General features: G+C 37.2%; 1 protein-coding gene across 1 annotated transcript; it reads right to left on the bottom strand.

Moving 5' to 3' along the window:
• Positions 1-3,537: 3,537 nt before the first annotated feature.
• Positions 3,538-24,188, bottom strand: LOC104607683 (ACT domain-containing protein ACR12-like). The gene is made up of 10 exons (XM_010273369.3): positions 23,909-24,188; positions 23,467-23,521; positions 21,681-21,803; positions 20,855-20,949; positions 19,691-19,775; positions 19,542-19,601; positions 13,963-14,018; positions 13,680-13,785; positions 13,537-13,605; positions 3,538-3,865 (listed from the first exon to the last, which is right to left on the bottom strand). Exons 1-10 carry the CDS (start codon positions 24,064-24,066, stop codon positions 3,803-3,805), a joined length of 870 nt encoding a protein of 289 aa, XP_010271671.1. The 5' UTR covers positions 24,067-24,188; the 3' UTR covers positions 3,538-3,802.
• Between the last annotated feature and the right edge of the window lie 1,037 nt (positions 24,189-25,225).

A 25,225-nucleotide genomic window follows, 5' to 3' on the forward strand; every position in this document is an offset into this window, starting at 1 on the left:
TGTCACATCTTAAATTTATGTATTCAAGATGCCTTGAATATTTTTTTACTCATATTTCTAAAATTAGAAATTGTTTTATATATATTAAAAGTTCAGGGGCAAGAAAACAAGAATTTAAATATTTATGTCAAAATTATGGTTTAAAATATAAACATTTTATATTAGATGTAAAACATAGGTGGAATTCTACATATGCTATGCTATAAAGTTGTATTTCTCATAAACAAATTCTTATTGATTTTTATAATTCAAATATGCCTAATGATATGATATTTGAGGAAGATTGGGAAATAGCAGTCTGTATATGAGACTTTTTAAAATATTTTTATGATACAACGAATGAATTATCAGGAATTTATTATCCAGCTAGTTGTAATTTACCTTATCGATTAATGGTAATTAGTTATTGTTTTGCAAAATATAAAAATAATCCACAATTTCAATGTATTGTTGAAATAATGGAAAATAAATTTAAAAAATATTGGAAGAACATTTCTCCCATTTATTGTTTAGCTACAATATTAGACCCTAGGATTAGGAAAAATGGTTTAGATATTTTACTTAAATCATATTGTGAAAATATGTTTATTGATATAGGAAATAAAAAAAAGAAATTAATAATTTGTTATTTGAAATGTACAATTTATATAAATTTGAGTCCTACAACTTGTACATGATCTTTTACTTCTGACCTTGAGCCTAGTAGTAGAAGAGAAAAACTTTTTTATTTAATAAGTAGAATGCAGAAATCTGTTACTTTTACAACAAGTTCATTTACTGAACTTAATTTTTATTTACAAGCAAATGTTTCTAATTTGGGTGAAAGATCAAATTATTTTGATATTTTAGCCTGGTGGAGTGAACATTCAAAAAATTATCCATTTCTCGTCGCCATGGCACGTGATCTACTAACCCCTCCAGTGTCTACAGTTCCATCGGAGTTTTATTTTAGTGCAAGTACCAGAGTGTTGTATGACAAGAGAAGTTGCATGAACGATGAAAGCATAAAGATGTGCATCTGCTTCAAGGATTGGCTAGATGCAAAGCATAGATTACAAGACAAAGGAGGGCATGATACTACACCGGATATTTCACCTGAAACAGATGATGAAAGTCATGATTCATGAAGTTGACTACTTGTATAGAAATTTTATTTTTTTTAAATTATTGTAAAATTTTTTAATTTTATTTAATTAGAAAAGAAATCAAAATTTTCAAAAAAACAAAAAAAAAAATAGTGTAGCCTGGTTCCGCCCAGGCCCAAGGCCCCGCCCTGTGGCCAAGCCCGACACGGCCTACAGCCCGACACAACCCAAGCCCGCAGCACAACACGGTATGGCACGGGCCCAGGCCGTGTCAGGCTGACCCCCAAAATTTCCACCAAAGAGGGCGGCACGGCCCGCGGGCCAACACTGCACGAGCCGCCTTTTGCACGGGCCACCCACATTACACCTCTACTCATAATCCATGTTGGACATAGCAAAAAGCCTATATCAAAAATAGGTTTTCAGTTTCTCTCCCACCCCATTTGTCTCTCGATTTCCCTCCCTTCTCTCTCACTCTAACAATCATCTCTCAATCTCCCGCTCTCTGTCTCTCTCACCCTCTTAACTTCAGTCTGTGGCAAAATCGAAACCTCTCACTCTCTCTCTCTCTCTCTCATTGTTCTCCCTCACTCTCCCTCTCGATCAATATCTCAGTCTCCCTCAATTTCTATCATTTTCCCTTAGTCTTTCACCTACTCCCTCTCTCGTTTTTTTTCTTACAAACTTATACAATATTAGTTAGACCGTATAAAAGAACTAAAGAGATCAACCACTTGTACAATCAAGTTATAAATTTATATCAAGTTTGTGTAAATTTCATAGCCAAGAGTTTCTTGTAAATTTTTATCAAATTGGTGTAATGATTTTTGAACCATACCATGATCGTCTCATGTTTTTTTATACAATCTGATTAATATCATATATGTGTGTAAGAAAATAAAAATAAAAAAAAAAACGAGAGAGGGAGTGGGAGAGAAATTGAGGGAGAACGATAGAAATTAAGGAACAAGGAGAAATCGACCGAGAAAGAGAATGGGAGAAATTGAGGGAGAATGATAGGTATGGAGAGAATGAGAGAAATTGATATAGAGAATGTAAATATAGAAACCACAAAACATTTTGATTTATTTTCAAATCACACAACCGTTGAATAAAGAGACAACTGTGAGAGTGAGAGAGTGGGAGGGAGATAGAGAGAGAGGAGGGAGGGAACGGAAAAAGCTAAAAACCCTTTTTTATTTTCCAATCAACTAGCATTAAAGGGCAATTTCGATATAAGCTTTTTGTAGTGCCCAACATGGATTAACAGTCCCATGTTGGCAACAGCTACATAAGCCTCTAATAACATAGCGAAGGTTTTTATAATTTGAAATGTAAAGCCGATTATCAAATTTTTGTTGGTTTCTGGACCAACCTTAGACTAATTTTAAACTAATTAGAAAGCAAAGTTGTTTTCAAAGAAACCCATGATGTCATAATTGAATAATAAATATTTGAAAAAAGATAAAACACCAAAAATGAAAATGTACAAAATTTTATCACAAACATTTGAGAACATTTCTAGTGTTATATATTCATCATATTAAATAAAAATAATTGTTAAAATAAAAGTTATTTTTATTTATGACAGAAATGGAATACAAAATTTAATAATAATAACAAATTAACAATAATAATAATTGTTATTTGCTACACGCATTTAAATTTATTTTTAATCACATTGTTGCTTTTGTTAATTTTCAATTTCTAACTTAACTATGGTATATCTAAAATTCAAATAATTAATATGAAGAAAAATTTCTCACGTGCAACACATATACTTAATTACACGTGTGTGTCTTTATATTTATATATATGATCAATTATGACATTGTATAGATAGCTACTGTGTGGATCAGTTTTCAAGCAGGGGCATCCGAATGGGTGGGGCTCTAAAAATAAATAAATTAAAAAAACCTTCTTTCAATGAAATTGTGATACATAATCAATCTTATTTGTTTTGTTCTTACTAAAATGAATCAAATCCTATCAAATATTTATATATATATTCTTCTATCTTTTTTCCACGATTCCCAATTGTAAACCTTAAATAGAAATCATATACCTTTAAAGTATGTTTTCTTTATGTTTAATTAACTTATTTATAGTCACATAAAACATATATTTATTGTTATTAATATAATTTTGTATGATTAAATTATTTTCCTAACATATTCATACATGTATATCTTGATTTTTCATCTATATCCATGTATATTCAAAACATATTCATACATGTATATCTCGATTTTTCATCTATATTCATACATATCCAAAGCGTTATTTCACACATCTCTTAAAATTGCCTCTTCAATACACTTGTGATTCTGATAGTTTGAACCTTGATTTAAATTGCATTTTCCACCCTCACAGTAAAAGGAGGGGTCAAATTCAGAAATAAAGGCATTACAAATTTAATGCTAAAAAAGTCCTACCCAACCAGTAATGCTGATAATACAATAGTCCAACCATTAGAAGAAATATTGGCCCAACGTTTCATTTCTATATACAGATTAACATAGACAACAGAGAGATTATTGTGCTGCATGTCCAAACTCCAAACTTATATCATGAATACAGACAGTGCTAACATAAGATTAGCTACACTAGGATGGGTAACATTTAACTTTGGCTCGACACAACACTGGAGACCTCAAAAGGTGGCTTACCATTGGGTGAATCACGATATCGTCATCACGTTCTCCCTCTGCCGGGTGTCAGTAACTATCATCGTCAGTTTCAGGCCTTCGTAGATAGTATCGCAAACAGTTCACCAAAACCTGTATAAGCAAATAAGTTTTCCCTGAGAGAGAGAGAGACCAAAAATAAACTTATCAAGTTGAATTATTAATAGAGATGGTTAAGGGGGCGTGGATGTATCAATTAGGCAAGATCAATTTTACAAGCCTGAAAAATCCGAAAGAAGTTCGAAGTACCGCTAAGTCTGGGTGGATATTGGTCTTGTTTTGACAACAAAACCTAAACCTCTCCAGCCCGTCCTGAACTTCTGCACAGAATAGGCTTGATCTCCAGGCTGGACTACAAAATTAGGATCCCTGCTCAAGTTGGGTAAGGAGCCCTCTTACACACACACAAAAAAAAGGGTTAGCCTGAGCCAACCCAATCTCACCTATCCATAAATCTATTTCCATACAAAATGTGAGTTTTAATGTTTTATATATACGTTATAGAGACATATTCTGGACTTTCGGGCTAGGATGCTAACACTGGGATTGAACAGTTAGACCTGAACCTCTAACACTAGGCTAGGATACTTATTAAATGCCCTAACAGGTTGGTTAACCAAGAAAAAAGAAAAGCTGGTAAGAGAATGTCTGAAGGTGAAGATGGTTGTCTTCTGAGCATGTGAAGAAACTATTTCACAAAAGAGAAAAGATGGAGGAGTTCTCACCGGCAAGAAGGTGGAGGAAAATGTCGAAAGTCGAAGCAAAAACCTTTGTGATGGAGGAGGTGTGGACTAGGGGAGCCCAAGCACTGAAGATAGTTGAACTAAGAAGAGCTTCCCTCGTCCTTCCAGAAAAAACTGTTTTTGGTTCAGGGGTGTGCTAGAAGATGCAAATAACTCTTCACAGGCGAAAGCACAAAAAAACTACCGTACTGAAGTAGGAAGAAAATATGTTGCAGAAAGGAGAGAGAATAAAAAGGGGAGGAACGTTGGAATATATGAGTGTTTTGGTGAAGGTTTGAAACAATGTAACTGTTTCCTGGAAGGAAGAAAGGCCTCGGGCTGGGATAAAGGTTATTCAAGCAATTCAAGAGTTCTCCAACACAGCTTTGAAAGGCAGAAAAGGGAAGGAAAAAAACATCAAATGAAGAAGAGAAACAAAACACGTTGAAAGAGGAGATTTGGAGCGAAGATGAAATGCTGGGAGAGGAAGTAGAAGATGTATGTCTAGCTGCACATGTGGGAAAGCTTTAAATGTGGGTAAACACCTCCAAAGAAGACTGGGAACGCAGGGTGGTTATTTCAGCAAAAGGAATTGTAGGAAATTGGACTGGCCTAGGGGAAGAAGTGAAACAGTTACTAAAGGTCTCAGGCAAGGTAGTAATAAAACCTTTCGATGGGAAGAAACAGTGTTATTATTACCTGAAGAAGTGCAGATGGATGTACCCTTGTCGGCTATAACTAAGCAAGGCATGGTGATAGTAGAGAAGTGGTCTCCCTGTTCTAAAGAAAAGATTGTCGAGCCAATAAAGGATATTGAACTGAAAATCCTAGGGTTGCCATTTCATCTCTGGAACTTGGAAGTTTTTACAAAAATTACAAAACTTTGTGGAGAACTGCTAGACTTCGTTGCTGATGATTTGAGAGCAGCCATAGTCCGACTAGGAGCAAAACCTGAGTTAATCCCTCGTCTTCTGGAAGTTTACAAAGATGCGGTGGAATACAAAGCATGGATTACTACGTCCTTTGAAGCTCAGTGGTGGAAGGAAGGGCGTCCTGAGGAAGACGACGATGATGTGGCAAGTCTACCTGCTCAGCGCAGTCAAAGGCAACGACAGAATGAAAAGAAAAGTATCACGAGCAAGGAAACTGACTCTGGAGAAGACGAAGACAGAAATTTCTTCCTCTATTTATCAACAAATCAGGCTTAGGAGTTCAAACCCCAACGGCTAAATTCTGATCGTTTGCCCAGGTGGTTGCGTCAAAATCTGAAGAAAGACAGCTGGACATTGGGCTTTGTGGTTCGAAGGGGACAACTGGTGAAACAGGCTTGCAGGCTTGCAAGCTAATGGGCAACTGGTGAAACAGGCTTGCAGGCTTGCAAGCTAATTGGCAACAGGTGCAAAGGTCTCTAAATAATCAATCCCATATGTCTATGTATAGCCTTTTGCAACCAGCCTGGCCTTGTACCTTTCAATAGTGTCATCAGCTCAGTATTTGATAGTAAAAACCCACTTGCAACCAACTGGATCCTTCCCTTCAGGCAAATCCACCACTTCCCATGTGTCATTCTTGTGTAGGGCATCGATTTCAGATCTCATAGCATCCCTCCATTCTGGAATTTTAAGAGCTTCTGACACAGACCTGGGAATAGGATGAGAAGCAACAGAAGAGAGATAGGCAAAGTATGAAGGTGAAAGCAAACTGTAAGAAAGGTGCTTGGAAATGCAATGTGCAGTGTACTTCCGTTTTCCTTTTCTAACAGCAATGAGAATATCAAGGTCAAAGAATGATGAATCCAAAGGTGCTGAAACAGTACCTGTTGTCTCTTCTGTGACTGGAAGTGTATGGGACTCATGTGTTGTAGGAGAAACAACCTGCACATTTTTTGATCTTTGCCTTTGATACACCTTGGGATTGAAGATAGGACGAGGAGGTAGAGTACTAGGACAAGGAGAATGGAACGACTGATCCGCCCTTGATACATTTGAAGGAGAGGCAGACACATCAAGAGACTCAACAGGGACAGGAAGAGGAAGAGCAAACACCTGTGACAAATCCTCTCCCTATGGACAATGTCCTTCTGGAGAGGAACCATAAAAGGGGGAAAGCTCATCAAAGGTGACATCCATTGAGACATACCGATTGCCAGACTTTGGATCAAAACAACAATAACCCTTCTGTGTGGGGGAATAACCAAGGAAGATACACTTTTGAGCTTTGGGTTCAAATTTATGCCTTTGGACACTTGGAACATGAACATAACAGGTGTAGCCAAAGAAACGAATAGGAACAGGAAAAAGGTCCTTGTCCGGATGAAAAAGAGTGAAGGGAGACTTAAACCCCAAAACCCTGGATGGCATACGGTTTATAAGGTAGGTAACAGTAAGAACAGCATCACCCCAAAACCCGGTAGGAACATGTGAGGCAAATAAGATACTTCTTGCAACTTCAACAATATGCCTACTTTTCCTCTCAGCAACCCCATTATGTTCTGGGGTCTTAGCACATGAGCTTTGATGAATAACCCCCATGTCAGAAAGATAGCAGGATAGGTTTTTCTCAAAGTATTCTTTTGCATTGTCCGATCTGAAGATTTTAATCCTGGTATCAAATTGGGTTAGAACAAACTCATGGAATTGTTTTACAAGTCTTGGAACTTCATCACGGGATTTCATCAGGAATATCCAAGTGAATCGAGAAAAATCATCAATAAACAGGATAAAATATTTGTAGCCACCCATGGAGGGTAAGTGGTAAGACCCCCACACATCAGAATGCACAATATTAAAAGGAACAGAAGATCTTTTATTGCTCAAAGGATAACTGTTTCTACAATGCTTTGACAATTCACAAGACTCACAATGAAGACTGGACAAACTAATTCCCTTAAACAGTTCAGGGAATAGATGACTCAAGGCAGAAAAAGACAGATGACCAAAACGACAATGACACAACATAATCCGACTAACAGACTCTGAAGAGACAAATCCGAGAGCAACATTCCCAAGATGATCAGTGCATTGTCCCGGAGTATCAAGCAGGTATATTCCGTTCGCCTCATGGCCACTCTCAATCACCTTCTGAGACTCCAGATCCTGAAAAACACAGTAGGAAGGAAAAAAGGTTACACAACAGTTTAGTGACTTGGTTAAACTACTCACAAACAACAGATTTGTATTTAGTTTAGGTACATGAAGAGCAGAAGGTGGAAACAAGGAATCCGTAGCCTTGATGGTTCCCTTACCAGAGATAGGGGCAAGTGAACCATCAGCTAAAGTGATTTTATCACGTCCAAGAAGTAAGTCATATGACACAAACAAGGTAGACAGATTGGTCATATGGTCAGAAGCACCTGAGTCAATAATCCAAGGGATCATGAGATTACTTGAAGTGGTAGCATGATTAGCAGAAGCCCTTATACCTGAATGAGCAAATGCTGAAGCAATAGAATTTCCTGAAGGGTTGGAAGGAGAGGTCACATCACTCAGCTGACTGATCATCTTCCCAAACCTTTCATATTCTGCTCTCATGGCTGCCAACTGTGCAGAAGTAGACATCTCTTCACTATCTGGCCCGGCAGCTACATTTGCACTTCCTGATCTTTTACTATTATGTTTTTTCTGAAACCGAATGGGAACAAGATTAGGATGTAATTTCCAGCACTTGTCTTTGGTGTGCTTCGGCTTCTTGCAGTACTCACATATAACTTCTTTCTTTCTTGTGCCACCAGAAGTTCCAACATTCCCTTTAGGTTTAATCCCCATGTTGGCAAAGTGATCATTAATATCAGCCCCTTGAACCTGGACAGCCCTTCTGCTCTCTTCACTACTCACCAATGCATAAGCTTGTGACAAAGAGACACACTCCTTGGAAAGAATATTCTGTTTTGTGATATCATATTCTGGGTTTAGTCCAGTTAAGAACTCAAATACCCTGTTCCTTTCAACCAATTTACTGTAGGTCTCTGCATCATTGGTGGTGTCCCAAGTTACAGCTTCTATTAGGTCAATCTCTTGCCATAGGGACTTCAGGGTTGAGAAATATACAGCAAGAGGTTTCTCCCCTTGCCTTAAATTCTTTACATCACTTCTCAATTTATATGCCTGAACCACATTGAGTTTTTGGGAATAGGTTTCTGCAACACTGTCCCAAATTTCTTTTGCTGAATTCATCCATAGGTAGTGTTGACTGATTTGTGGCTGCATTGAGTTCACAAGCCACCCAATGACAGTGTAATTTTCTTGCATCCACTTCTCGTAGGATGGATCATCTTCTGGGGGAGCCTTCTTACTCCCGGAAATGAACCCCCACTTTCCTCTACCACATACATGAATCTTTACTGATTGTGACCATGCCAGATAATTAGTTCCATCTAGTTTAACTGTGGTCACAGTCAATAAGAAATCACTTGGAGTCCCCTGAACCAGTCCATATTCAGCACTACTTTTGTTTTCAAACTCTGAGGAGTACATCATGTAAACACTCCAAATATGATTTCAGATGACTTCTACAAGTATACTGAATAAGAACAAGCAATAACAAAGTTCAGCCGACCACAAGAAGGCAATACACTGAGTTCAGCCTTCAAGAAGTAAACAGAAACTTCTAAGCACTCAGCCGAAGTACCTTTTTCAAATCTAGACTTCAAAGTTTCAAATCTGGACTTCAAAGTAAATACCACTTGGTATTGTTGAAATAGCCCTTTTTACAAACGCAGTGTGGGCAATAGAGACAACCCCACTGTCAAAAAGAAAAACAGGCCTCAAGAACAGTTCGTACAGCCCCTCAAAAACAGCCAGGTATAAGTAACAATCCACAGCCTTGTTACAAGGATGTTTCGGCAGTTTTAACAGTCCAAGAAGGAGTGAAAAACAGCTCAGAAAATTCTGGGTTAAACCAGATTCAATGGCAGCCGAGGTAGTACAGAACAACCAGAGTTTTCGGACACTTCAACAGTCCAAACACATTCGAAAGCAATACAGCACAACTAGAAGAAAATTGAACCCAGAAATCTGAGCACAACTTACAGTTTCGAGCTTCAAACCAGAACCGAGTTGTTCCCCTTCCCCTTTTTTTCTTTTCTCTGATTCTTCCTGGCCACCGAACCACTTCTCCAAGAGATTCGAGTCTTGGGCACTTCCAATGACCTCCAAGAATCAGGCAACACGAGTTAAGCTTCCAGCCCTAGGATATTGAAGTTCAGGTATGCTCTGATACCATGAAGAAAACTAAAGAGAGGAGAGCAGAGAGTTTGGCAATGAGGGTCTGAGAAGAGAGTTTTGAACTTACACTCTCTTAGCACCCTAACACTATTTTATTTAGATATAATTGAATAATTACAAGGAGGCCCTTAGTTGGGCAAGAATTTACAAGGAACTTAATATTTGACAGGATGGGCCCAGAATAAGGCCCATTACAGAAAAGAAACATAAATAACAAGAAAGAATAAACAACCTATGGGCCATTCGGCCCATCTTCTCTACATCACCTATCATGCTATTCATAGATTCTCATAAATATGCTCATTTCTTACCGTATTTTTTTTCTAATTCACCCACTTACCAAACTCAATATTTCAATCTCTCCTGTACTTATTATTCGAAAATGTTTCTTGAACTGCCCAACACTTGGCTTCATACAACATTGTTGGCTATGTAGCTATTTTATAAAATTTCCCCTTCCAACCTAAATGGTATTATCTGATCAAACAACACTCCAGATGAACCCCTTGATTTTACCCATCTTGCTCTAATTCTATAGGCAACATCCTCCCTAACCTCTCCCTTGTTATGAATTGTGAAACCAACAAAGGTAGACAGTAGAATTTGGACACTCACTGCCTCGGGTTCCTTCACCTATGCCTTATTATTTAAATCCCTAATACAACCTTCTTCTGTTGGATTGTCTTTCCCTATTAAAGAGGTGTGGTATCAACCTATACCTCTAATGGTTGGGACTTTCTGTTGGGAAGCCTTTCTGGAAAGAGTTAATACAGGAGATTTACTTCAAAGAAAAAGACTCAATAGTTGTTTGTCTCCTCACTGGTGTGCCTCTGTAAAGTTGATGGTGAGTTTGGATTCCATTTACTAATTTCTTGTTAGTTTGCTAAAGTCATTTCGAAATGGTTTACTTCTCTATTTGGGTGCAGGTGGACTCCCTCATTCAATGTGCAAAGCTTATTCACTTCCATGCCTAACTGGCCAACAAAAAGGGCTAAGATTCTTGGAGATGTGCTAGAGCTGCAGTTTGTTGGACTGTTTGGGAAGAGAGAAATTCACAGATTTTTTCAAATAAGGAGAAAAGCTTGGAAGTAATATTGGAAGTCACTCATATTAGGGTGATACATTGGTTGAAAACTTTGGACATATTTGTGGATTTCTCAGTTAATGAGTTGCTAAGAAATTGGAAGGAGATTGCAGATTCAGCTTCAGCTAAGAAGGTTTCAAGTTCTTGCTGGACCCCTCCACCTCATGGTTTTACTAAACTGAATTTCGATGGCAGCAGTATGGGCAATCCAGGGTCCTCCAAAATAGAGGTTATAAGAGATGAAAAAGGGAATCTGTTAGCTATGTATTCTGGTCCAATTGGGGTGGGAGATTCCTTGAGGGCTGAGATACTAGCAACTCTTGAAGGGTACAAAGGGTCAAGACATGCATATTAATAAATTGATCATAGAAGGGGACCCTGAAATTGTGGTGAACTGGCTAAAAGCGGACAACTCTAGGCTCTGGAATTACAGCAATGAAAAGAGGAAATTTAAGTGGCTGACTAAGGACATTGAAATTCAGTGTACATGGGTAAAGAGAAGTGCAAATTCATTGGCAGATGGTCTGGCTAGGCAAGGGGTGAACAGAAACTCTATTTTTTGGGTTGTGTTGTAATTGCTTTACATTTTGGGTGTACATTAGATGTCTTCGGGAGTTAAGAATGTTTAGCTCCTTTGCTATGTAATTTTTCAATCCTTTAATAAAATTCACTGTTATTGATCAAAAAAATTGTGAAACCAAGGTAACAAAAGAGGTCACATCAAGGCATCTTTTGGTCTCCAACCCCTCCAATCATCAAGTTTTTTCTCTAAAATATATCTTGTCTCATTTCTCACCCCAAGCCCAAATTCCCATGCACCCTATTATCCCTGAACTCCCCCTTCCCTGTCTAACCATTTTAGATCCCCTTCTTTAAAAAACATTTCTCCTTGGAATATCTTGAGCTAGTCAATTTCTGTTTTTCCAAAATTGTCTTTTATCTTCCCTCTAGACTCACTGAGGTGCGTAATCATTAATTACATTAATGGTTTCATCTTCTGAAACAAGTATAATTCAAAATTTAAAATTATCTTATTCCCATTTCTTTTAACATCTAAAAGTTCATTTTTTTGAGATATTCATGTACTATTTCACAATTCCATTTTTGTTAATGATTTCTTCTTTGTAGTCTGTACCATAGCTTATATTTATCAATTGCTTTAGTTTTTTTCCCTTCAAGTTAGCCTTGGAAACATGTTATGTTAGCATTCTCATTTTCATTATGTCTACTAGTTAGTTAAGGCAATCAGGCATCACCCATAGTCGTCAAGGCGATGCCTAGGCGACAAGGCGCCCTTGGAGGCTCGCCTCGCCTAACCGCCAAGTAGTTTTCTATAGCGTGTTATAAAAAACTTTTATATTCTTAATTTTTTGAGGTTGTATAAAATAAACATTTTTAAACTTCATTTTGTGTGTTTATATACTAATTTATTTTTATTATTTCTTATTTGTTAGGGTTTAATCAACACAAGCATTGCTAAATGCTGTATTGAACCCTCAAAGACTTCAAAACCTGAACCAATAAGCAAGGAAGAACATAAAATGTTGTCCAATCAACACATTTTCTTATTTTTCTTTACTAATTTTGTGTGTTTATATACTAATTTCTTCTTCTTCCACCTTTTCTTTTCTTCTTTTCCTATAACAGAAATAGGGGTTCAGCCCCTATATTTTTTTAATTTTCTTTTCTTTCTTCTTTTTCTTCTCATGAATATGTTGGAATATGTTGCTTTTCTATACTTTAACATGAAGTTTATACTTATGAAAATTATGGATATTTATTAAGGAAATATGATTATGGAACCTAGGGAACTACCATAGGATACATGTTTTGACTTAAAAAATCCATCGCCTAGGCGACAAGGTGACAAGGAAAGTCAAAAAATCCCTTGAAAACTGTGGCATCACCTAGGTGTATTGACCTGACAAGGAAAGTCAAAAACTAGGCATTGTTTAGGTGAGGGCAAGCAAAAATAAATAAATAAACATATTCATATTTTACAATATGTATATATATAATTACATAGAAGCATTATGTAATTATAAGCTACAAAATAAATCAGTAATCACAAACTTCCACTTGATTTTTCTAAAGAAACAAAATGATTTTTGAATATCCTCTTGGGCTCAAAACAAAGGACACACACACACACATGGATGATTAAGAGCCCTAATTTTTAGCTCTGCATGCACTCAAAATGGCCCAAATTGGGTTACACACTTGTATATTAAAGCACAATCAGTTATTTGCACCATAATGATGTTTATATCCATACCACCCGTTTAGTTTGTAATTAGGCAATTGACCTGCAAAATGCCTAGTCAACACCTAGGCTATACTTTGACTACACTTCTTTCTACCAATTCTATACTCTTATTACCTATTAAAGCTTTACAGTCCAAGTAGCTAATAGAGTTCTTATCTCTTCTTGGATAATTATTTATCCATCCTCATCCAATAAGTTGTGGGAAACTCTTGCTCATTTCTAGCCACAATCATCCATTATTGTTGTTACAGTGCATCACTTCTAGGTATTACTAGCAAGTAAGGAGCACAATAATGTATTATATTATTGGTTAATAAAACTTCAGTCCCCTTTATGGATGACTTTGTTGTTGTTTTCTACAAACTATTAATTATTTCCATTTTTAATTCATAAAAAGAAGTAAGTTTAGTGTCCAAGAACTTGTCACATAATTTCCAAGTATCCATAGTCACAATTCTTGTGTCAATTACCTGAGACAAGGAATTGTTTAATGCTGCTCCTCTATAGCTCACATGAAATTTATCTTTAGCTATCAATCCCTGTTTCACAATAGAAGATAAAGGGGGTTATTAACAGGAAAAGAAAACCCTAAAAGAACTATTTGAAGGCATACTTCTGTGTCAATCTCCGCTGATTCCACATTGACATTAATGTCAGCCATAATCTTAATGACCTCTAGTAGCAATCCAGGACGATCAGCTGTCTCCAAATAAAGCAAGCTGGAAAAATGAAAAATAAAATAAATAAATGGAAAAAAACTAGCAATAATGGAAAAAATCAAATAAATACTATGCTTGTCCTTGGACACCATGGTATATATAGTTTAGTTCCTCGCATAATGGTATTTTTGTACATGAACAAAGCAATAGCAATAGTTTTATTGAAAAGTAGCAAACCTTCTGTTAGGTCCATCATCCTTAACGTGTATATGTGTTGCAATATCAACATCAAGCTGCCAATAGAAAAATCAGTGTCAGGTAATTCCTATTGCTATGAGAAAAGGTCATAGAAGTAAATACCATATATCTAATTATATTTCAACTGCATGATAGAAGCCATTTTATCATAAGGACTTTTTGGGTGAATATGACTTTTTTTTATCAATAACAACAATTTCATTATTCAGTCTGTAAATATAGTACATAAAGGGAGACAAATTCTTAACTCCCCCTGTTGAGGCCAAAGCCCCAGACAAAGTCTGAAATTACAACTGAGCCTAAAATAACACTTTTCCTACCCACCCCCATCTTTGCTAACTCATCAGCAAATGGGTTAACAGATCTCTTCACCCATCTGAACATCACTTCCATGTCCTTGACCAGCCACTTAAACTTTTTTCCTTTCATTGCTATACCCCCATAGGCCAGCCTTATCTTCTTTCAGCCACCCTACTACCACCTCTGAATCCTCTTCAGTTACAGGTCTTCTGATATTCATTTCCTTTGGGTGAATATGACTTAAATGAGGGTATACAGAAAATGTGGGTCCTGTAAATCAACCAAATATGTATATTGAAAACATGAATATGATTAACAGAAAATTTTAAATGATAAATACATTCACAATTCAACGGTGCAGAAAACAGATATGCTATTGGCTATCTGCAACTTTTAAGGTTCCACAGAAGCTTATGCTGATTGATGTATCTAAAGTAACCTTGAATTACAATCAAGAACAATAAGGAACAACAACCTCGCCAAAGAAATCAAGACATGGATGTGTTTACAGCAGGTAAACATTTTCAATTGAAAGAAAATAGTTGTCTTACTTTATTTTTGCCATATTGAGACATGATTAACAGATTACTTCCAAATGTCACCATGAACTTGGCCCTTTTCTCAATTGCCTTGGGCTGTCAAGTGACTCAAAAGCATCCTCTAAGGAGTTTCCAAGCCCTTAATTTTAGTCATGTTGGTTGAATTTCTTCTTATAAAGCTATGAATAATTGAGTTGTTCTTAAAAGTAGTGGTCAATATACGTTATATTGACAACTACTTGGGTCAATATACCATTGTGCTGTGGTGTTTGAATGTCAAATTAGGGGAGCTACCTTTCCTTTACTTGGGTCTTCCGGTAAGGTCTAAAGCTGCTGTGGCAGAAATTGGATGCCAGTGATAGAAAGAGTGAAGAAGAGGCTGGAGAGTTGGAAAAGCAAAATATCTATCATTTCAAAGGGGGGGGGGGGGGGAGAATTACACTGGCTAGAAGTGTTCTTTCTAGCCTACTGACCTATTATTTATCTCTATTGAAGATTCCAGCAAAGGTGGCAGAAAAAAAAAAAAAAAATTGATAAGTTTCAGAGGGACTTTTTGTGGGAAGGGGTAGGTGGAGCTAAGAAGTTTCATTAGGTGAAGGTATGTAGGCCAAAAAAGAAAGGTGGGTTGGTCAAAACTTTTAATAAGGCCCTGTTAGGCAAATGGTTATGGAGATTTGGACTGGAAGGGGAGAGAGAGTCTCTTTGGAGGACAGTTGTAGTTGGAAAGTACGGGCTGGTGAGCTTCAGGTGGGAGTCAAGGGAGGCTTCTAACTCTTATAGGGTGAGAAGTTTCATTAGGTGAAGGTATGTAGGCCAAAAAAGAAAGGTGGGTTGGTCAAAACTTTTAATAAGGCCCTGTTAGGCAAATGGTTATGGAGATTTGGACTGGAAGGGGAGAGAGAGTCTCTTTGGAGGACAGTTGTGGTTGGGAAGTACGGGCTGGTGAGCTTCGGGTGGGAGTCAAGGGAGGCTTCTAACTCTTATAGGGTGAGAAGTTTCATTAGGTGAAGGTATGTAGGCCAAAAAAGAAAGGTGGGTTGGTCAAAACTTTTAATAAGGCCCTGTTAGGCAAATGGTTATGGAGATTTGGACTGGAAGGGGAGAGAGAGTCTCTTTGGAGGACAGTTGTGGTTGGGAAGTACGGGCTGGTGAGCTTCGGGTGGGAGTCAAGGGAGGCTTCTAACTCTTATAGGGTGAGAGTCTGGAAAAGGATAATGCTGTTCAATCAAGAGTTCAAAGATCTAGTTAGATTCAAGGTGGGTAATGGGTCAAGGATTAGATTTTAGGAGGGCAAGTGGTGTGAAGTAGGGAAGCTCTGTGAAGTGTACCTGAAACTATATAGGTAGACCGATCATCATATTAAAGTTGATCAATGTCTTGAGTTGAATGGAGATAGGATGGTTTGGTGTCCCAAATTCAGAAGACCCCTGCGGATCAAGATATAGAAGAATACATTCAGCTGCTGGAAAAATTACAGAAAGTTAAGGCATCACCTTCTTCAGGGATGGATTGCAGTGGAAAGAGTGTAAGAACAGGGTGTTCACTGTGAAATCTTTCTACTTGGCTCTACTAAAGGATCTGCTGGGAGGGGTCTGGGGGAATCCCATTCTACCTAGAGTGGAAGCTTTTGCTTGGTTGGTTGCCCTGGACAGTATTCTAACAGCTTGGAAATTCTATTCCTCTCTATTCGGGCAAAGAGTATTTCAGACAAGTTCAGCAGCATGAATTGAGGGAAGAATGAAAGCAAGGATAGTATGGAGCAGCATTCCCTTTGCTGTTTGCTGGACACTGTGAAACGAAAGAAATAGGAGGATTTTTTAAGAAAAATATAAGAATACTGAAATTTTGGTGGCTCTGGTGGGGAAACTAGTTGCAGATTGGGTCTGGGTACTACCAGATTTTGATCAAGTCATCAGATCAGACTTGGGGGAGAATTTCTGGAATGTGCTAGAATTTCAATTGTTGTAAGTTGTAGCATGTTTCAGTTTTGCTTCAGCCTGTGCTTTTAGATCAGTTTGTTTTGTTTTGTAAGCTAGGTGCCATCTTCTCATTTATTATCTGTATCTATCTTTTTATTTAATAAAATATCATTTTACTCTTCAATTCATACCACCCATATTTTGAGCCAAAACCACCTTGCCAGATATACAACTTGTGTATGATTTTCAAAAAACATGGCTGGTGTTACAATGCATGATATTGCTGTCTCACTAAGAATCTTACTACTGGTTGAACACCATCATGAAGCTGAGTCATTTGCATGAACCATCTTGTCACATTTCTCATGCATATACTAGAACATATCCAATATATGTGTTGGATTGGATTTTTCTGGGAGATATCCAAAGAGGCTCTTTGAATAAAAAGAAGAAAAAAGAGGCAGATTTGCAATTTGGAGCTTCTCTAGTAAAATTGGGTGTTTTTCACAAACGTGACTCACAAGGCTCCAATGGGTCCTACCAGCTTAGGTGATCTTTAGAGAAGGTCATAGTAGTGGATAGGGAGAGTGGTGGTAAACAGGTTTAAGCACAATGAACAAGGATCTTGGCAATACAGAGATGTTATAAAGGAATTAAAATGGCTAGCAAAGGAGACACAAATCACATACGACTTGGTTGCAAATCAGAAAATGGGTTGACCATTGCAAGGTGCATTTAAATTATCGGTTTCCAGCAGTTGATCGTAAGGCATTTAAATTATTGGTTTCCAGCAGTTGGGAGCCTGGGGCGCTTTGTAGCTCACAAGGCAGAAGAGTGGTGTGGAATGGTGCCTCTGGAATTTCTTTACATATTTTGAAAGTGGTTGGTTAAGAACCTTGAGGCGAGTTCTTGATCACTGTGAAGGATACTGGAAATTTGATGACAGAAACAGAACTGGGAGAAAGTTAGTGGTGTGAGGTTGTTGATTGAGGTGAGCAATTTATGTTCAATTCCAGTTTCAAATTTCGATCAAGTTCTTATTTTCATGTTAAGTTTATGACCTTAGAGTGATAATTGAAAGGGAGGATCCAACTTTCTTGAGAGCTCCAATCCATTCAGTTTTGAAAATGAGAAGGGAAGATCCCGTTAATCGAGTGAGGAGGATGTCTTTCCAGGAGATGGCTGCTACATCCAAGGGGAAGTCAAAAGGGTGAAGTTCTGAGGAAGATGATGAGATGATTGATTTGAGGGGCAAAGATGTAAATTGGGAGAAAGGTGGAAAGACGCTTGAACTTGGTTGTGAACACATGTCTGAGGGTTGTCTCAAAAAAACAAGAGATAGAGACACATTTGATATTGGAAAATGTAAAGGAAAAGTGAAGGGGCACATGGCCCTTTCAAGGAGGTGGTTGATTCTTCATGTGGGGCCCACATTGGTAAAGAAAAGGAAAATAAAACAAATGGGTTTTTATAAAATGTTTTGAAGCAAAAAAAGTTGGGGGAAATTTTGGTAAAGCATTTAAGAGATCAAAGACGAATAAAAGGGTAAGGCAGAGGAGGGACAGCAAGGAAGAAGACTGTGTATGGGTTATCAGTTACCACCAAGTTCCAGAATTCAAAGGAGCAAAAGGTTGGTACAAGTGATGCTTCAGTCATTGTCAAAGGATCAAAGACTAGTTTAATCTTGATAAAGCTGGAGATGTAGAGATGACCTCATCTCCCTTTCTCAATTGAATGAAGGTGAGTTGTGTAGCAGAAAGGAACTAAGCTTTTCATGGGTGGGGGACAGAAGAAAAAGTAAGGAAGGCCAATCCAGAGTGTCAAGTCCTTGTTGAAGATAGCGGTGGGGATGTTGTTGAAGTGAGTATTGAGAACCGAGAGACAAATACAAGGGTTGAAGATTCTTTGAAGGTAAATTGTAATAAATTCAAAGTGCTGGGAGGGGCTCGTGATAGTCTCATAGGCATTTTGGTCGGTGTAGGAGATGCTGAAGGGGGGAAAAAGAGGGTGGATAGCTTGAATATAGAAATCCCAGGTGGCAGATCTAAGTGAGAAGGAAAAGGAGATCAACAAGGATGAGAAGGGGCAAATTACTTGCGTTGAAGGAGGAGAGTGTTTAGGAGGGGAGAATCCGGTGCCAAAAGTATATAAAAGAAAGAGAAATTATAGAACAAACCCATTAGGAAGAGGCTGTGATCGAGAATGTAGAGGATAAATGTATAAACTCATATAACGAGGAGGTGATTGTGGATGAGACTCATTTAATGGAAGGGGCAATTGATTTGGAGAAGGTTGTGGACACAAAAGTCAAAGTAAATCTCTGGGATTGTTTTTCTTTGGGGGTGGAGGGCAGGGGAAGGATTTGCTAGGAAAATATTTAAATAATTGGAAGAAAAGTTTGGTGTGCCTTTGAAGGGTAGGGGGAAAATAGTTTAAGCCTGGAAGAGAATGGTGTTAATTCAAAGTCAGAAAATGCTCAAGAAAATTTAAGTTCAAATGGAGGCGTTGGGGTTGGTTGTAAAGAGGGGGAAGAAATAGTACCAGATCAGTTTTTTGAGGAGAAAGCAGTCATGGTCTTCATGGAATTAGAACGAACCAACAACGATCCTAAATTGAAATAAGAAAAGAGAAAATAAATTGAAATCCAAAAAACATAATAAACTGAGCAGCTTTATTCATTCAGGAAAGAAAAAATAAATTGAAATAAGAAAAGAAAATCCAACATTTAGCAGATCATAAAGCCAAGCGAAGTAGGGAGATAGATGAAAAAAAAAAGTAATCTTGTCATTAATCGTATGACCTTCTTTTCTGGTGCTTTTATTCCAAAAGCCTCACCCATAGCAAGCTTTTCACTAGATTCCTGCAAGAATATGAGAACTTGAAGAAAATAATCCCATAGATGATATGAAAATTTCAATAAAACGAGCATGTCAAAACCCACAAACATACAGGGTGATACTTCAGAAGGTTGTTGATGATGGTAAGCCTTATTCTCTCTAACATGTCAGGATCTTCAACCTTGCGTCCAGTGGCCCTAGATTGTTATTGAAAAGAAAAAGTGCCATATGTTTACAGGTTGGGTAGGGAAAGAAGGGAAACAAAATATTGGCAAGTAACTAACTTCAAATTTGATGCACTGAACACTTTCTTGCATCATATAGGCAACCACTCCATTAATCAGAAGATAAAAAAACGCATCCAATTCAAAAAAAAATGGCAAAAGTAACTGGATTTTTTATAAATTGCTACTTCAAACACTTCTTTTTAATTAGTGTAGTGCACATATTTGTGTTAATAGGAGGGAGAGAACCCCACAACAGAAATACTAAAATCTGTACAAAAAGAGAAGGGACAAGAAGACAAATTCACATGGTCAAATTTGAATTAAGTCATTAATCTTTGCTCCCCTCTTTGCCCCATCATATATACACAGCTTCGCAGTTTGCATAATTGTGTGCAAATCTGTAGTAATAAGTGAAAGAAAAATCATTGCATTGCAACTCAAGTGAGATGAGGGTATTCTATGTCACAATCTGGTGAAACATTACCCAATAATAAAATCTAGTAAGTAGATTTCCTCAATTGAAGATCCACCACTTAAACATGGAGTTAAGGAGTCATTTACTTGCTGCTAATGTATGGAAAGAGCCATCTTTCCTCCTTTTTCTCTTTGACTCTTTACATATGCTGTACAAACAGTCTGAAATTAATTGCATGGATTGTAAATCATGAAAGTCAACATTGCCTTTCAGTAGTTTCCATGGACAAGGATCATCAGGAGGAGTAAGGATTATCTGAATTTGATAGCTGTATTACTGGCTGTGGGACCAATCATTTTGCTCACTCAATCACTCACTTGCATTTATGGCTGGTGTGGAGAAAAATGATTGGTCCCACAGCCCATATAACAGCTATCAAATTCAGCTAATCTGCTGTCCATCAAGAAAGACAGGGGGTTTTCCAAATTACAAAAGTTTCCACTACTAAAATATTTGTCGTAGCTTCATCCATCTTTCTAAATTCTGCTGTCCATAGAGAATCTATCAACTATCACATAAAAAAGGTTCTTGTACTGCATTATAATTTTTGGGTAGAGAGAGAGAGAGTACTGACAATTTTGTGATGAAAAATTTTGTCTGTATGACTGTTCCCTCAGTTGTGACAGTTCCCTTTGTCACATCCAAGCCCAAATCTTTAAGGGCTTTCATCTGCAGTAACATGAACAGAAGTTGAAGCTTTAGAAAAGTGTACCTTCTCCATCCCATCAATAATATAATGTGGAGTTTGTAGCTAGAGGATAAACACACTAAACCATTTACTGCTGAATGTTTCCTAGGTGTTTTGAGTGTTTCAAGTTTCAGATGCTTAATAGTGGGTATGTTGACAATAAAGTTTAGCATGTTACACTAAGAAATAAATATAGGCTAGAAATACTTGCACAATTCTTTCCTTGCAACATAGTTAAAAACCTAATTTAAGTTTCACAAAAATATTTTTTGCTAAGAATTTCAATATGGTATATACGAACAGTTCGGCTTATAGACAAACCTCAGGATTAGCCATCTATGAAGTGCCCTTGTTCAAGTCATCCACATAGACCATAATGCATTCCTTTTTTTTTTCTTTTGATAAGTAAAATGTATTCCATTTTCCAGTGATAGCCCTTAAAGATTCTGACAATGACTGTAAAGAATAAGCTTGTAGAAATTAGGCATAGGGCTATTTGGTTGAAACTTGCCTGTGGAAAGAGGATAATGTCAAAGGGTTCATAGCCCTTTTGGATCACAACCTAAACTGCCACAGATAGGACTCTTAATTGCAAGAGTGTAATAAAGCAGGCATTTTAAGTTTCACTAGGAAAAAAAAAGACTGTTTACTAAGACCAATTTTACTATTAAATGCAAAGGGACAAAGGAAAGAATTTGAAAGGACACTTCACCGTGTCAATAAGAGCTCCAAGGCGATCTCCAAAGCTAACTTGTACAATTGTTGCATCAGAGTCAGAATCTTGATCTATCAAAACTATTGGCATGGGAACAGTATCAGCATCCCGATCATATTTCTGCCATTGGAATAACATGTCAAAGTTGAGGTAATTAAATATATAATATTGGCAAAAGTAACCTTTGAGGAAGAATAGAATAGGGGGTGGGTAACACTAGCTAGCCTATTATTAGGGGTGTTCATCACACACTTGTATATACTCCATTCTTTTATTCAATCAATAAAACAACCAGTTACTGATTAAAAACAATATAATATTGGTAAAACCTGTTTTTCTTTTTGCATATTCTGCAAAATCTGTTAGTGCTAATTGCATAGGACATGAGAAAAAAAGAAAGAAAGAAAGAAAGAATTTCATTCAGTTTTCTCAGGTGAAGTAATCACCAAGCAGTAAGGGGTTAAAGAGAAAAAAAAAAGCAAACAAAAAGGATGAAGATTATTTCCTGATAAAATTTAGCAAAATTGCAATTTTCATTGAAAAAAATGATAGCAATAAATGTTGTTTAAAAATAAGCTTTCTTAGTTCATGGATGACCAGATTCAACATATCAGCATGCTCAGCATCAGATCATAAGAGCATTGGAATCAACAACTGAAGATGGGATTAGATACTAGCTAGTAGGAACAAGACAACCTCACTTGTGAAGTGTGCCAGAACAAGATAGACAGCCTTGGCACTCAACATAGCTATTTCTTCGATTCACAAGTTTCTGTTGTAAACTCCAGTAAGAGTGACAATTCAAACTGACTCATTTGCAACTTACACTGATATTCTTTTTTACAAAGCAAAGTACTGAATTAATAACAAAAAGGATCAACTATAGACCATGAATACCCATTTGTGCATAAGACTTTACAAGTTCTGTTAGAAACTCACACTGATATCCAGGCTATTAACTCACAAACTAAAGAGAAAAGAAAGATAGTTGAAATAAGGCAACCAAGCAGCATAGTTGAGCACTAACTACTGCTACTGAAGCAAATTTTCTGTTAGTATTTATCAATCTAACTCTTAAACAAATTTACAAGTTGAAGGAATAAGGATCTAGAAGAGCTAAAGGCAGACCCAGAAGGATATTGGTTGAAGTAATGAGAAATGATTTGAGGACCCATAATTTAACAATGGATATGGTACTGAACAGAGTGGAATTGCAGAACAGGATTCATGTAGCTGACCCCAGATAGTTGGACAAGGCTTAGTTGAGTTTTGTTGAGTTGAAAATCATTCTATAACAATCTTATTCTAAACGTGCAACAGAAAAGTGGACATTTGTTGGAGCCTACAACCATTTTTTCTTAGCCAATAGAGTAAAAGTACCCTTCATTTTTAGACTATAGATGAAGTAATAACAGTGACCTTTTACCAGGCCAGAATATAACAGTGGCATTTAACCATAACAACCCACATAGCAATAAAAACGTTGGCCACACAAGACATTAATTGTAAAATTATTCAATATTAAGGTTTCTCTTTCTTAGGTATTCATAAGATACCAGTCTAGGAAATAAAAGGCAAAAGCCTAGTATTGAAAGGCATTTGACAAGGTATTGTACTAATTACAGAATCTAACCAGAAGTTATTTCTCAGGAGAAACGGGTTCGTCAAAACTATTCTGTTCCCTCTTCCCTGAACCTTTGAAAAACACAAATTACAATTTGCAAAGGCGATAAAAAATAAAAATTACTAATAAAACTTAATAAACATGAGAAGTGCCACTGACCGAAGAGGACGAGCCTAATGTACTTGTAGAATTGACAGAAGCTTGCAGAATGTTCCTGCAGAGGATATTAAACAATACTTATCAATGGAAACACCGTATCTTCACAAACATTTATTACTTGATAGGAGAAAAAAATCCTTTCAATTAGAAAAACAAACTAAATAATAATTGGATAATGGATACAAAAAGAAGAAAGGAAAAAAAAAAGAAAAATAATCCAGGTATTAACTGTACAAAAAATGAATAAAAATAAGAAAGATATAATGAAACCAAAGGCATCAATTATCTAAAGAAGACTCCGCAACTAGTAGCTCCACCAACCAAAATCACTAGTAGACAGAACGAGCAAAGCATAAACCCTAGAGGAATCTAGAATCAATAGCTCATGTGAAAAATCGAGAAAAGCATGAAAGGAACAGAAGGAATTTTTAATTGACCTCACCTCTTCCTGGTGAAACCAATTCTAGATTCGACAGATCCCCGGCGAATAGCAGAGACTTTAGAGGCCTCAAGGAGGCAGATTTGAGAATTGAAGCCAAGTTCGAAACCTCTGGATCGAAGCAGAGTTAGAGACGAGAAGTAAGCGTTAGCAATTGCCATGACGAATTGACGATTATTTTTCTTCTTTGTACTTGCTCTGTGAGACTGTGACTCCTCTCTGAAAATTGAAGAATGAAAATGCTTTAATCACTGCTTCACTGTTCGACTGTTAATAACTGGAGATATAGTGGGCTGGGCCAGTGGGCCTTTTATATAGGCCACGATTACTAAATTTATTATAGTCGGAAAGGTTAGAGTGTCAGTGTGTTACTGTTACATCATCTAAGCGGGACCCACTGCAAGTGGGGAAGCGGGGCAGCCCACTCATGAAAGCGCCTAACAGCAGTTATAATCACAGAATCGGACGGTTGATAGCTTTTGCAATAGGGCTCCTGGTTATATCAAAACGCTTTGAAACATTCCTGCTTTCCATGTATAGGTCCATTTGCTTACCATTTAAAGTGCCCTAATCAGGGCGTCCTTTCCGTATATAGGTCTCATTTGCTTACCATTTAAAGCGCCCTAATCAGGGCACCGCACAAACACCTAACATGCACATCTCAGCGTATATTAGAAATATCTCCTGGAGCACGGGATTTCCTTCATCTGGTTTTGTGTGTGGAAGGGTGCACTCCTAGTCAAATTGGGACACGTTAGAATTTGGATAGTACTCCAACTCAAATATGTGAGCCATTTAAACGGCCAGTTTACCTCTATTAGTTTTTTTAATAATATTTAGAAAATAAAAGAAAGGGTGAAAACTTTCCGCAACCGCAAGGCTATTCCATGACAAACTTTAATATTGTCTATAAAACCCTAATCCATTTTTCTTCGTTTAGCAGAGAATGAAGGAAAAATTAAAACTCCAAATAGAGAGATATACACTCTACAAATCTCATGAAACATGGGATGAAGAAAATAGAAAGTTTATTGTCAATGGGCACAAATCTATCACTCCATGAATGCCGATCTCCACAGATGAAGACATTGCTATAGAAAACTATCAAGGGATTGGTGAAGCATATGAAATCTTGACTGATGAGTATTGAAAAACGAAAACAAAGAAAACTGTTGCAAACCAAACCAGCTCTAACCTGGTGCCGATGCATTAATAAACGATTGCAGACCAAAGAAGGGTGGAAGTCATTTGCAAGAAATTGTTTCAAGTGCCCATCGTTTCTTATTCACTTGAGTACTCTGCTTTTTTTCAAAACACTTG

The sequence above is a fragment of the Nelumbo nucifera genome, chromosome 2 (assembly GCF_055504915.1).
Source record: "Nelumbo nucifera cultivar China Antique chromosome 2, China Antique-T2T, whole genome shotgun sequence".
Classification (NCBI taxonomy): Eukaryota; Viridiplantae; Streptophyta; class Magnoliopsida; order Proteales; family Nelumbonaceae; genus Nelumbo; species Nelumbo nucifera.